Here is a 14,258-nt window from a genome sequence, read left to right on the forward strand (position 1 = left end):
CAGGGTAAGAACATGTTGGATGTGATAATCCATCTTTTTAAGAAAGTGGCATCGCAGTCACTATAAGCAGCCTCCATCCTCATTAGTTTTCACTCTTTGATCTTAACAGACATGCAGCGTAAAGTAGATATTTTGTTGTCTGATTGGATTTGGTGCATGAACTCGTGATGTTTTCTGTCGTCTTGCCAAGTTTTTTTTTTTTGGGGGGGGAGGGCAGCAGATCCAGACGAAAGTCACCTACTTCTCAGGGTTCTCCTGGACATGGCTGAACGCCTGCCTCCGTACATCTCGTCCCGCAGCACTGTCTCTCTGCTGGAGTCTACTGCACCATCTGGCGTCCGTCCCGGCGCGGGCTAAATTTGAGCGCTTCTCCTGGGCGCGAGCGACACTGGGGTGGCCAGACTGCACTGCAGATGGTGGTTTCTGCTGCTTGCGGGCACAGGGTACCAGCGCTGAGAGAGCCTGCCCTGTGGTCTTGTCTATGGCTGATGGTGCCAGTTACAAAAGAAACTTCATAGCCTAGTAAGGGCACAAGTCATCAAGGCCTCCAAAAAGCCCCTTCATATGGGATCAGTTCTTTACATTAACATGTGTTTGTGTGCTTGGTTAGGGTAGGGTGTGGGTTAGGGTTAGGGTAGGGTGTGGGTTAGGGTTAGGGTAGGGTGTGGGTTAGGGTTAGGGTAGGGTGTGGGTTTGTCTTTATCTTGTCTGCTTTACAAATGGACTTTGATGGTCAGCAGTACAGTTTTTCATTAAGTCCCTTGTTAGGACTTCTGTTCTCCCTAAACCTCTGAAAGATGCCGGCAGAGAATCTGAAATGCCAGGCACAGTATAGCTTGCCGATTGTGTCCAGCAGAGCATTTCGCCCGAAAGCTAAATATGAACTGCAGACTAAAAGCCGGAGCGAGCGAGTGGGGGATGTGGGGGATTTGGGGGGGCGGCACTGGTTGAGCTTGGGACACTATCCTCAGGCAGCTGCCAAGTACAAAAATCACATCGTGTCATTGGGTGGATGGGAGTGTTTAATTACGGTCTACGTCAAACCGATTCGTCGGTGTGTCTTGGTTCAGGATGCCGGGCTGTCACCTCCACCCGTTTCACACTTCCACCTCCTGGATGGTATGATGAGGGCATGTCGCTTCCTGTATGGCTGGGTGTTGGAAGGCTGAAGGGGGGGTAGTGTTGTCCCCTCCATCTTCATTTGCTGCCAGTCCCCATCTGGAGCGAGTTAGCGAGGTTGATGGGCTTTTATCTGTTTATGGCCCCTCAGTCTGATTTATTGGATTTAAAGGGTATAACCCCCCCCCCCCCCCAGCTTAGTCTGAGTGAGGGGTGGATATGGCCTTGGTTACCTTTTGTATAATCACCCATTTAATGGTTTCTCCCCAACATACACAAATAAGGTATCTACAAAGCAAGGTCAGTGATCTGACCAAAATGAGTGTTTGTGTGACCCCCCCCATCATTCCAAGAGGTCTGGGTTTTAAGGTAAAATGTTCCCTGCAGACCCCATAAGGGATTTTTGCATGGTCCTTAATGTGTTGGTGTTGAGGTAGTAGATTGTATGGACATGTCCTGACAATTGGCACCGTTTTATGGCTCAGACTGGTTTGTGTTGTGTTGACGACAACTGGCTGAAGACTGGCTACCGCTGGGCCTTGTCCTACAGGATGAGGTCTCATTTATGGATTTTCTGTTTTACCTGCAGCAGAAACCCAGCTGAGATGCGGAGGCTTGAACCGCCCCGTTGGCCATGGGCGAATCCGTGCCGAGGTGTTTACGAAAGCAAGCCCTAGCAACCTCGTCCTTTCAGCGGCTTTGTTTGTACACCACTGGGCCGGGCTGCATTCCGCAGAGTCATTTGGTCGGTACTGTGGGTCGGATGCCTCAATGCACCGCTTCTTGAGGCAGTAAATGGCCTATTGTTGTCCTACGTTAAAGGCTTTTCAGCGCAATAAATCTGCGGGTGAGGCTTTATTTTGCTGTCATTGTTTGCCCCGTCTGGTGCGTGTCCGATTGTATGAGCACGCTCGCGTTGGGGAACTGAGTGACACGGGGCCGTCGTGGTTTCTGCTCTGCCTCCCGGTGAGGTCAGAAAATGTTGCATTATTCTCCTTTTAACTCCTCCTGTATTTACACTGTAACTGATCATTCCAGTTTGCTCCATTGCTGAAATGTGGACAGACTTGATTGTTGTCACCCATGTGACTACTGCCCTGGCCAATAAGCATGAAGTACTCAGGCATTCACAGTTTATTGACCCTGAGATATTTCCAGCTAATTCCATATTTGGGGTTGCATTTTACTAACAAGTTCCTCATTATGGGAGCCTGTCATTAACAGAAAGACTGCTAAGAATGTGACTGCAGGAGCGACCTGGCCAGCAGTAGGTGTCGCCATGCAATAAGCCCCAACATTCAGCTTAACTGTCTCAGGGGTATCGGTGTCCTCTGCCATCAGTGTCCTTTCTGGAGTGTCATCCTCAGGCTGTTATAATGAGAAGGTCTGAAAGAAGAGACAGATCTTCCTGAGGGTTGTATCTGAAAGAGGAATTTGAGGTGGTGTTACCACCCCAACCCCGACACACTTCCTCTTCAGTGGGTAGTGAGAGGGATCCAACCAGGCACCTGCAGACCACTGCCATTTTTAACTGTAGTTTCTATGGTCTGTATTTAGGGCTTCAGCTATCTTGTCTTAAGTGACAGTGTTTTGAAAGTATAAAAAACTCATTTCCAAAATTTATTGTGGAAATGCTGGTTTAGCATATTACTAATGGGATATTGAACTAGGATCACATTAGTTAAGTTGCTGTAGCTGGTAGCAAGTTAACTTTATATAATTTTTTTTAAGCATTTGAGGAATCCTTTTCACCCGATACCTGCATGCTTGTTTATCGATCTTACTGATAATGCTGGAAAGTTCACCAGTGTGACCTCTGTCTTGCTTTGGGAAGTTCTGAATCCAGGCCTCAGTGTCATCCTCCACAGCTGGACTGTCAGCTAACTCAGATGTTGGAGATTTGCTGCAGACACTGTGGGCCACTTTCACCACGCCTGGTGCCCCTCCAAGCCTTCTTAACCTTGTGAGGCCTTTCTGGCCAGCTTCCTTTCTGTGACACGGTTCCCGGCTGCCTCATTAACCAGCAGCGGCGTCCCCACCGCAGAGTGCGGCCCGGCGCTTTGTCAGCATATCTGCTGCTTCAGCAATGTTCTCTGAGAAAGATGCAGAAGTGTTGCATCAGCCACTCGCAGTGTTGAGAGCTGGGCCCTAGGCAGAGCTGTGCATTCCTGCGCTTTGTTCCATTCGCTGCCGCCATATCGGAAACAAAGTCCGCGGCGGGAGGCATCCGCCGGATGGGAGGTGGCGCACATTGAACAGCAGCCCATCGGGTCACCTATCCAGTCCCTTGGCCCCGTCCCTCTCGAGAGGCATGGTGAGCAAAACGACATCCTGGAAACAAATGGAGTAACATCAATTGGCAGCATGTGTCATACTGGTATGGGGTTTGAGCCTGTAGTGGGAGAAGCCCCTCGCTGGATAGATGGCTTAGTGTGAAGCGGCGTGTGATAAGGATCAGGGTGCCTGCTGGGAAGGTGAGGTACAGGGCTCCTCAGGAGTGGGCTGGCCTGTAGTTCTCCCGCTCGGATGCCCCCAACATCTTCCGCTCCTCCCCCGGCGTGACACAGCAGCGTAGCAGTGTGACCCTAAAGCCCCAAGCTCCTCCTGTCCTGTCGGCCAAGAGATGGACATTCGTAGTGAGACGGAGGAATCTCTCTGCTCCCGTTTTCTTGTTTCCTTCCTTCATCCCCCCCAGTTTTGGAGAAGATGAGCGTTTCCATGGCAATGCTCCTGATTATGGTAATTGTGAGGGTAAAGCTCTGATAATTTCCTGTCTGCTTTCATTTATTTTGGCACGTTAAGCATATCCTTCTTTGTTTCACCTCTGCAGAGCTTGATTTAGCAGTGACAGAAAGCCTGTCCATTACTATTTTATTGTCTTTTTTTTTTGACTAAATGCCATTATTCCCCTTCAGGTCTGTCAGCAGAGTGAGTGATGCCGCTTGTTTATGCCTGTAATTGATTTCATCTGAAGAATTTTGGCAGATGCCCAGCTGCTGAACCCTGATTTTATTATTATTCTTTGATCATCTTCGAGTGCTTGAGGGTGATTTCACTCCCGTGACTCACTCGTACACACTCCCGCACTCTTGGATGGTGTGATCTCTGCTTCCTCATATAAAACTGAGCCAGCAGCACGAGGAAAACCCACCGAGAGGAACCTAAATTCAAAATGGAGTTTCTTCATTCCATCCATAGTTGTGCACCGCTGCTCGCTGAAACTGTATCTGCACCTCCCCTTCCCCCCTGCTCCTCCTCCTCCCCCTTCCCAAAGAATGCGTCTCTCATTGCAGGATTAAGTCTGGCATGTCTGGAACTAATAGATTCCACCCTGTTGAGGAATCTTATTAGAGAAACACACCAGGCCGGCAGCCCAAGGCCACGGGAAAGTGTCACAGGATCTGCCTTCCCACCATGTGCTCTCGCATCCAATCAGAGCCTGGGTAGGTCATGGGTCACGGGTACTGAGTGTCGGCTGCTGATCGCCTGCCCCCCCAGATCCTACCCCCTCGTGGGTCAGATGGACTTAGGGAGCAGGGCCTCCTGCCTTCTGGGGATGTATTTGTCCACCCAGCTCCGCGCCCCCCCCATTTCATGCTCCGGCTTGGAGGCCGATCCTGCTGGCTTCCTGTGACTCTCTCCCATCAGCCTCATAAAGTCGGGGTGCCTGTAGGGTGGGGAGGGGCACGGCATCCTGTTTTTGGAGATGAATAATGATATTCTTCAGCGCTGGCGCGGTGACACAGTCTCTCTCCGGGAGTCGTAGTCCCACAATCCTCTGGAAAAAGCGTGAGGCCATTGTCTTCCTCTCTTTTATTTTTGGAATTTTGTTGTTTTTTTTTCCCCTCCTCTTTTTTTTTCCCTCCGAGTTTTATATGTTTGCAGGACAATAGTAAGACTCAGAGCTGCACAATGGTGTTTGAGTCCCGCCCCTCCCCTCTCTTCCTCTGCACTAACACACACCCTGGTCGCTAGACAAAGGAAAGGCTTCATAATAAAGAATAACAACTGGTTCTAGGCTGAAGAATGCCTGCATGTCCTGCCCCTTCTCTCTGAGGCTGGGGGTGGATCGCATGGTCGCGGTCACACAACCACGTCATTCGGTTACATTCTAGAACGGATGAAGCTATGTATGTATATTGCACAGTGGGTCCAGGAGGAGTGTTTCACTGTGTACTGGGATGACAAAGCGTTACTTGACTTGACAAATCTTTTTTTAATTAATAATAAGTATAGTAAAATCTAGCAAGTCTATTATTGTAGCTTCCATGGGACATTGAAAAATAGCCCCTGTTGACATGGAGTGAAGTTGGGATTTTGGCCCCTACAGACCTGTGCGAGAATTAAGTGCTGAGTCGCACTGGCCATCGGGGTGAGACGTCCCCCTGGGGCCCAAAGGGTCCTTCAGTGTTCTGCGGGTGACCTAACATATAGCGACATCACTATACCAGCTCTTCCGAATGGCTGGCTGGCTGTCACGTGGTAGTCGTTAACTAGGTATTTTCCAAGCACTGCGACTGGTATTGGTTACAATATTTTCCAAAGGAAGGGCAAAATCGGCCAAGTTCATCCATTTGAGGAGGGTGTGTGAAGGATTCAGTGGACGTTACGATCTGCCCATGCTGTGTGGTGTTATTGTCTTTAGCTCAGGAAATTGTCATCATTAGGAATTTTGTTGAGGAGACGTCTATTACCTCAGTCTCCTAAAACGCTCTTGGTAAATTTCGCAGCGCTTTGTAGTATTTTTCTCTTTTCATATTTTAATGTCATGAGACATTTAACCATAAAAAGATGGTGAGCATGGAGGCAGAATACCACAAAGCGGGCTGCATGCAGACATGGTGTTTTGAAGTCCTCCACGTCCCTTTTACGCTTCTCCACGTCATGGTCTGTTGTCAACTGTCAGGAGGACTGCTGCCAACCCCTGTGAGATGAGTCATATGAAAATTACTGGGTAGTGATGTTTGTTTGTCTGCATGGAGTGTTGATGATGCAATAAGTGTTTACATCTATGGAACGCTGTAGCCCTCCTTGAGGGTGATGGGGTTGTGGTAGGAATTCTCAATGGCTCTCCCCCTCCACCACGACCTCTTACCAGAAGCAAAGCTTTGCCACCGTCATGCTGATTTGTGGCATTGGGGTCAGAGGTCAGCCAGTTCCCCTTCATCTGCGGTGCAGTAGCCACGGTGGCTCTTCCAGCCGCCTCCACTCTTCCAACTGTGGCCCAGTAATGGGATGTGACAGATCTGGGGTGAGCAATAGGCGTGAAATGCACCGATTGGCAACCGGGTGAAATTCAACAGGGGAGACGGGACCCAGGGGACCGACCTTGATGTCAGTATTCGGTGCTGGAGATTGTTGACGTGTATTCGGTGCTGGAGATTGTTGACGTGTATTCGGTGCTGGAGATTGTTGACGTGTTCCAATGTGAACTTAACTGTCGGAGCAGCCAGAACATTGTTGACAGAACAAGTGTTCTTTATCTGTTCTTGACTTGGCATGTTTTATGTTTGTCCTAACAGAAGTCCAATCGATAATGTGTTCAGAGGACAACGTACACCCTAACTAAATGTCAGGAGAGATGGCTGGGCGGGAAAAGTGGGACACCAGTTATTTTTAATCTTTTCTTGTAACAAGTTTTCCGGCTCTGGTTTACCAGGGAAGAGGCGGCTCTCGCAGTCTCCCCATGTTGACCAGATGTGTGAGACAACATCTGGGTGAAGGTCTGTCTGCAGAACCTTCATATAACTTCATATGTGCTTTAATTGTGAACATGTTCAGCAAGTGTATGCTCAGTGATGGGGGGGGGGCGTCAGAGAGGCTCGTTTAATTGTATTGACTGTTTGAAGAATGACATATCAGAGTGCCATTGCTGGTATTTATCACCTCAAAGAAAGAACCGAAGGACTTTGAGTCACGTTATCATGTAAAAACGGTGTCTACGGCTGCAGTATTTGTAGCCTGGGGTCTTCACAAGAGTGAATAGAGGTGCATAGTTTGAGCGTGAGATGGACTCGTTGCTCTCTCCGTGTCGGCCACAGAAATCAGGCTCGGGTGCCAGAAGCATTACACACCTCTCATAACAATGTCCTCGCAGGAACCCAACGTGGCTTTCCAGACAGGAGCTGCCAGTCCTGCTCCTTGCGTGCTGGTGAGCTGTAGGTTCCTGTCTGGTTTCTACCTGAAACACCAGATAGTGCCTTGCAGACAGAATGCTGTCAAACACCTAAGCCAGCTCGTCCGCCTGTCCTCTCAAACTCTGTGGATGTCCCAGGTTGCAGTTCCACATCCAGCTTTCGCTTCCTGCAAACTGAGAAACCAGCTACTCTTCAGTGGTGTGGCTATTACAGAGCAGACTAAATAAAGCATCAAAGTGGAGGGCCTCTGTGCAGCCCCCCCCCCCCCCCCTCCTCCAAGCAGCCTGGTCTGGAGCTTGGCGCCCCCCACGTGGCTTTCGGCCGTCTGTCCAGATCCTCAATAATTCATGAGTCTCCGGTGCTGGAGGAAATCCCAGCTTCCACAGGCTGCTTCTGAGACGGACTTAAAAACCTAATGAGCGGCTAATGAAGGTCGTGCTTAATTAAATCGTAAGTAGGTCTGCACAATATTGTAAATATTTCAAATCACATGTGAATTTTTTGCAATAATATATAAAACAAAAAAGGAGTTGAAAATACCCAAAATGAATTCTATTTGACTTATAGGTTATCTACTCTAGAGTCTGTGATAAGTTGATGGTGTTGCAGCCAGTTAAGACACAAAGCAGTGCCGACAAATCACTTGTTTTTTCTGAATATCGTCTCTATGTCTTTAGGCGACCAATTCTTGTTTGCTTTTCGTCTTCTCACCCATTTTGTGAAATTATTCACAAACTGATGGTGACTGAGTAAGTCCAAAAGCAAGGGATGATGGTCTTTTAGAGCAAAAGCTGTGGCATTAAATGTTAAGCTGATTTTTATTTTATTTTTTACTGTATACTACATAATCTTGAAATGAAATAATTGCAAAGCTTGCTAAGTTTTGTTTCCTATGATAGAGTAAAAATGTTTTAGTGACACCTATTGATCTCCACTCCAGCAAATTTTATCAGCGCAATTTCAAAGTACTGGAGTGATGCTTTTGAAAATACTGTTAATTCCATGGTAAAATATTCCAACAGTATAATGGTATGAAAAATAAGATGCTGCTTAAGCTTAATCTCAAGCCATCTGACTGTCACGGTGCTTGCAATGTGACAATCGCATGTGCTTAACATCCAATGTCGATATTAACATTGCACGTTCGGCAGGCCTAATCCCAAGTATGTTAGCTACGGTTTGTGGGGGCTTTTCCCCTGCCTGTGCCTTTAGTCCAGTTTCACTTTTAGGTTGCCCAACTCTATTTTATTTCCCAGAAACTTGGAATGGTTTCACAGAACTGCAATTAAAGAAACAACATGGGATTTTTTTTATTGGGGGATGTTTTACACAGAAAGAAGAAGCTTTGCTTTCATTTATGACACTGGAAGTTTCAAGGTCTTGGAAATTTCTCTGAAAAGGGGAAGTTAACCCCGCAGCAAGACTGCATCAGTCGTTAATATGTGAAGGCTGGATCTGCAGTGACTCGTACGCTTGGCTCACTGCTCTTGCTCCTCTGGATTGTAAATTTGCACTGCATGCCCTACACTTGCATGATTCGGGATTACCCAACACAGGTTTGGACACGGACATCTGTTACTTGGTTGTTAGTGGGTTGGAGGCACACCTCCATTGTTAAAGGTCCTCTTCCCTTTGAGACCGCTTCACCGCATTTCCTGCAGAGCCGGTTGCGTCATTCCGACTAACCTGAGCGGATCGAGAGCGGCGACTATAATCTGATAGCAATGTGGTTTTGCTGGTCCGCATCTGGCTCTTTAGAGTACGCGCTGTTCTTACCGGGCCAATTTGCTAATTTTAGGGCTGGTGATTGTCAGTCTTGACATGTGGAAGATTGAGATTATGATCAGATCTGTCTTGGCTGTGGGAAAGGTGTCTTCATCCTGCTGCAGCTATTATTGCTGTAACGTCTAGACCCTAAGCAGATGCTTCGTTTTCTGTTTAAATGGACATCTGATGTTGACTCATTTCCTACTGACTAATATTATATCCTGGGCCGACCAAAAGAAAAAGAAGAGAAAGAAAGAAAAATGGCAGGGCGGCCAGCGTGTGTTGACAAGCCGTAGCCAAGAGGGGTTCTGTCAGGGTGGTCAGAGTGGAGGATGGTCACTTTCAGGAGGATCAGGCTCATTGTCGATGGAAAACAAAGCAGATGCTGCTTGAGTACCCGTGAGGTGGTCGCTATGCCTTCTGAGGAACGCCATCCATTGTCTTGTCATCTAACACGGTTTATGTATAAAACAATGACATCCTTGCAGGAAAAATGCAATTATGTCATATTGTCTTCAGAAAACATGTTGGTGTAGGAGGACCAATCCATGTATGTACTTGTAGGACTGTGCTGCATGTTGAGTTTAAGTCCCGTTTGCAGCCAATGTTTCCTTCCACCACCACCGTTAACTTTTCAGAGAAGAGTCAAGAAGGTTGGCCGTAAAGGGTTGGGTCATATGAGTGACTGTGTGTGACGCGAATCCTACATCTCAGCTACTTGTTGTGTGAAAGATTTGCCTGGTTTTTGAAAGAGCAATGAGGTGGAAACCTGTTTCCTTCAAAGTTGTCAGGTAAAAAAAAAAAAAATCCCGGCTTCAGCTTTTCCGGGGAGCGTACATTTGAGACGACCTCCCCAGCAGTATTTCTGCCAACACTTCCTGTCAGCTCCGACAGCGAGTTCTGTGAAAAGCTCGGGCGGGTCCACCTTTTAGTTCAACGCCCCCCCCCCCCCCCCACGCCGTCTCCATACTTAATCAGTTTCTGTCTTATCGCCGAATTTTCTAGCTAATCGGCTGCTGTGCGACAGGCTGCCGCTGCTACCCGCTGTGTGAACTTCACGCGAGGCTGGTTGCTAGGAGCGCCGGGAGCGAGGCGGCTGATTCGTCAGCATTACTGTCACTCGGATGATCTGCGGCAGAGCGGAGTTTAGACAGCAGCTGTCGCCGAATCGCTGGTGGTGTTGCAGGCTTTGCTGATGAAAAACATCAAAGGGGAAAAATTGTCTTCCTGGGTGGCAAAAAGAAATTTAGCATGAGACGCATGAAAATTCAACAGCGCAGTCAAAGGGCCAAGAGGAAATGCAGATTGCAGGCATCACATTACTATTAATGCTGTTTACTTGAACTCCTGTGATGTTGCCACACTATACTCAAATCCACTAGTGATATGACCAGTGTAGTACGTCACCACATCAATCATTCTGCAGAAGAGTTTTTTGTGTTTTCAAATGGTAGGTATACAGTAATTTGCCTTGAAATCATATCTACTTCCTCCCATGGGATGTGAGGTTGAAATAATGCGATCCGTAGCTGAAGCCTTCTGAGGTTACTTGAATGTCATAACTCTATTTCAGCTGACCATCTGTATCGGAAACAGCAAATTAAATTGGTGAGCAAAGATGGAAATGAAAAGTGCTTCGCCGAAACTGCCCTGGCTCCATAGGAATCTCTCCAGATCAGCCGTTGGTATAACGGCAAGCTGCCGTAATTGGTCATCACCATCGTACCAGCCCTTGGTCTCCTTGGGTAGATGGTATTGTGGTGTGCACACTAGACCTCATGCTGTAAAGTATGCATAGTCAAGTGTTTTTATGCGCAGCGCAGTCAAGGCTGGCCGCAAGACAACATGAGGCCAGTCAAATGGATTGTGAGCTGACATCCCAGAGGAGCCCCTCTATGGCACCCTTGAGTCGTGTTAACTTAAATCCATCTTGCGTAAAAGCATGAAAGCGTGTGGTTGGTCTTGGGTGAGTGAGTATTGGATGAAGCTCAGAGCAATCTCTGTAAAATCGCGCTGCGTTTGCAGGTTGGGACGTGACTGTAAGTGTCTCTTCTTTAATTCCGTAGCCTGATAACCAGTGTATCTGTCATCCTGAGTTCAGTCTACGGTCATTTCCTTTTTGCAGGCTTTTCTTGTGTCACCTTCTCGTTTTCCTCATAAACAAGGTTAAGGTTCAGGTTTGCACTGGTGCATTGAATGCACTGGAATTCTGGCTCCAGATTCCTTCGTGATCTCCTAAGATCTCTTAATACCAGCTGTGTAATGATGCACTGATGGAATTTCAGATCAAACGTAGATAGGAAGGATCTCACCATCTAATTTGAAAGTTAAATCCAGTCTGAAAGGAAGTAAAGATACTTCCACTTTGATTTATTTGTGCCGTCCTGCGTTTTGCGTGTTAAGTACTGTGAACCCCTCCCCCTTGTCGCTGTGGTCCTGGGGGAACATTATTTCATGCGACTGTATACTTGTATATGGATGGGGTGACAACAAAGCCCACTTGAATTGACTTGAGGTGACTTGCGATGTCATACAGACACGATGGAGATATGGGGTCCGCTTCTGGGATCTGCACTGTCTGATGCGAAGCTGTATGCATCTCAGTTCAGGGATTAGGGAGGCCTGTGGGCTGCTCTGTGCCATAGGGCCCCCGTGACCTTTATCTGACCTTGTAATCTCCCACCCCACCCCCCGTTTCTGGCAGAGATCCGTGCCCAGCTGGTGGAGCAGCTGAAGTGCTTGGACCAGCAGTGCGAGCTGCGGGTGCAGCTCCTCCAGGACCTGCAGGACTTCTTCCGCAAGAAGGCTGAGATCGAGGTGGAGTACTCGCGCAACCTGGAGAAGCTGGCTGAGCGCTTCATGGCCAAGACGCGCAGCACCAAGGACCACCAGTTCAAGTAAGGAGGGCCCATTCAGACACAGCCACGTGCTGGATAAGCCGCACCAGCCCACAACTTTGGTGTCTGCTTGTAAAACGACTCATCATAAATGGTAGAAACCAATAATAGCAGACCTTTTAAAACTTGGTGTTTGCATCAGATGTCATTAGTTTGTTATAATTCATTCATCTTCTACCAGCTTATTCTGGTGTGGGTCATGGGGGGCCTGGAGCCTATCACGGGCAGCCACAAGGCTGAGGACACCCTGAATGGGATTCCAGTCCATCACCGGGCACATTAAAACACACACACACACACACAAGGAGGACATGCAGGCTCCACGGCGCTGCCCTCTGTTTGTTATAAGCAGTATCACGCTTGCCTGTTATGTTTTATTTTTTTATGGAGTGCGTCAGCTTGCTGCAATGTGCCGCAGAATATGGCTGACTGAACACCATATGTTTTGATTTGTAAGTCACCAAAGCAGAGCTTTAGCAATCTGTATATGCTGCAGAAGAGAAGTGAGGACCGGAGAACCTTATCCTGAATGGAAACACTTCCTGTTTACTGGGAAAGATACCCTTTATTTCTCATACATGGATATTAATTAGGTCAGAGGCTTTGAAGTAGGTAAAGTCTCTGGAAGATTATTTAGTCCATATGTACAGACCTACCTAATTATAGATTTTTTTTTTTTTGTTAACCCTTGATGGATCGCCAAATAAGCGTCTTGGTCTCTGAGACAAAACGTTTCTAATAATGAACAGATAAGAAGTGTCTGGAACAGAAAGCGAACAGGTTTGCCTTTGTTTGCCGTTTTATAAGCCTGTGTTATGATTGGCTTTTTTGCCGGATCAGCACGACGCCGTGTGTGAGGGTGTGTGTATCCCTGTGTAAAAAACGGGCTTTTGGGGCCTGTACTTCACCCCACACCATTTACTTCTATTCTTCCCTCATCTTTTGAGCCTTTGCTGTCCACAGGCACAGCCAGGTGCCTCCGTTTCTGGCTGAAAGCTGTGCATCGGCCAGCTGCGTGATATTCCCTCCAAAAACACATGGGGAAATGTCTCACGTAATTATAGTTAATTCCTCTTGCCAGGCCCTTGACTGACTTAGGATGACTGTCATTCGGCGTCATCTTTACGACTTGTGGTGTCCGCTGGGCGCGTTCTTTCTGTGTGCTGAGGGGAGGTTCCTCGCTCTGTCCCCGAGCGCTCCGAGCTGCTCTCCTATAGGCTGAAGCTCCCCGCATCACATACTCAGCTCCCGCATCTGTGCCGGCCGGTAATCCTCACCAAACGCCCTTAAGCCCAGACACCCAGAGGGCTGTGGTGTGAACAGATCTGGCCTTGGGTGTTTATCTACCTTTTATCCACATATGATGTCTATGTATGATGTTGGAGCGTGTTCTGACGATCTGCCCAAACTCGTAACGAGACTGGCTCTGTGCTGTGGTGTCAGAGGCCCATCAAAAGACCCAGCTTAACACAGCGCTAAGATCTTTACCCGCTTAAATCCACAATCCACTTTTCTGTTTATTTTTGTCGTCCAGCCTGGCTGTTTCAGTGGAGGCCCAGGTTGCCGTGGGAAACAAAGTCAAGATTACGACGCCAGGAATAATGCATTCAGTTTGGCGCATTTTTTTTAAAAACGCAATCTTGGGTGTACATCTAGCTGCTAAGAGTTATTATTTTTGGCCCCAGGCTCATCCGTACAGTTGGTTTGAGTCTGCAAGCGTGTCTAAAATCCTCGCAAATACGGAGCCAACAGGAGGTGGTCCAGGACTTAGCGAAGTTGCATCTGTTTCCTTTGTGAGACATGGATCTTAGGCAGTAAGATAAGCTGCCTCTCTTTCTGCAAGCAGTTACTGGCCACCACGGCTATAGTTTGGCTGAACAGCTTCTATTTTATTACTGGAAAAAGTAACTGTGACCTTGGACATCACGTTGATTGGCGGGGGGGCGGTCCCGTCTGGCTTGATCCCTACTTTATTGTATTTCCGTCTTTTTTCCCCACATATTGCTCCTCTTCTTTCACTCCTGTCCAGCTCTGCCGCAGTAAACGCGCTCCCTCACTCAGCCATAACTCTGACACTGAAAGTAGGAACATGTGGGGGTTCCTGGGGAGGGCTTGCAGCCTCCAGGCCACCCCGACCCCCCAACCGTCTACCCCCCACTGGGAGAACATGGCTCCAGCAGACAGAATGCAGGCCTGCAGCTCTGAAAGGATCCATTCAGGCCCGGTTCCCTATCCCCACTACGTTTGACAGGAGGGGTATTTCAGAGAAATGGTGAAGTGTGCCCCCCCTGCGCGCTGTATGGAATTTCCCTCCACCCCCCACCATGAGTCCATTGTT

The 14,258-nt window shown here is 48.0% G+C and overlaps 1 protein-coding gene across 4 annotated transcripts in view; it reads left to right on the top strand.

The window, feature by feature from the left end:
* Positions 1 to 14,258, top strand: part of srgap2 (SLIT-ROBO Rho GTPase activating protein 2) — a 79,743-nt gene that overhangs the window by 26,991 nt on the left and 38,494 nt on the right. For all 4 annotated transcript variants that reach the window (XM_023832373.2, XM_023832374.2, XM_023832375.2 and 1 more), the window contains one exon: positions 11,728 to 11,920. In XM_023832373.2, the coding sequence (XP_023688141.1) occupies positions 11,728 to 11,920 (193 nt within the window). The remainder of the gene's footprint in view (positions 1 to 11,727; positions 11,921 to 14,258) is intronic.

Source organism: Paramormyrops kingsleyae, chromosome 8 (assembly GCF_048594095.1).
Source record: "Paramormyrops kingsleyae isolate MSU_618 chromosome 8, PKINGS_0.4, whole genome shotgun sequence".
Taxonomy (NCBI): Eukaryota; Metazoa; Chordata; class Actinopteri; order Osteoglossiformes; family Mormyridae; genus Paramormyrops; species Paramormyrops kingsleyae.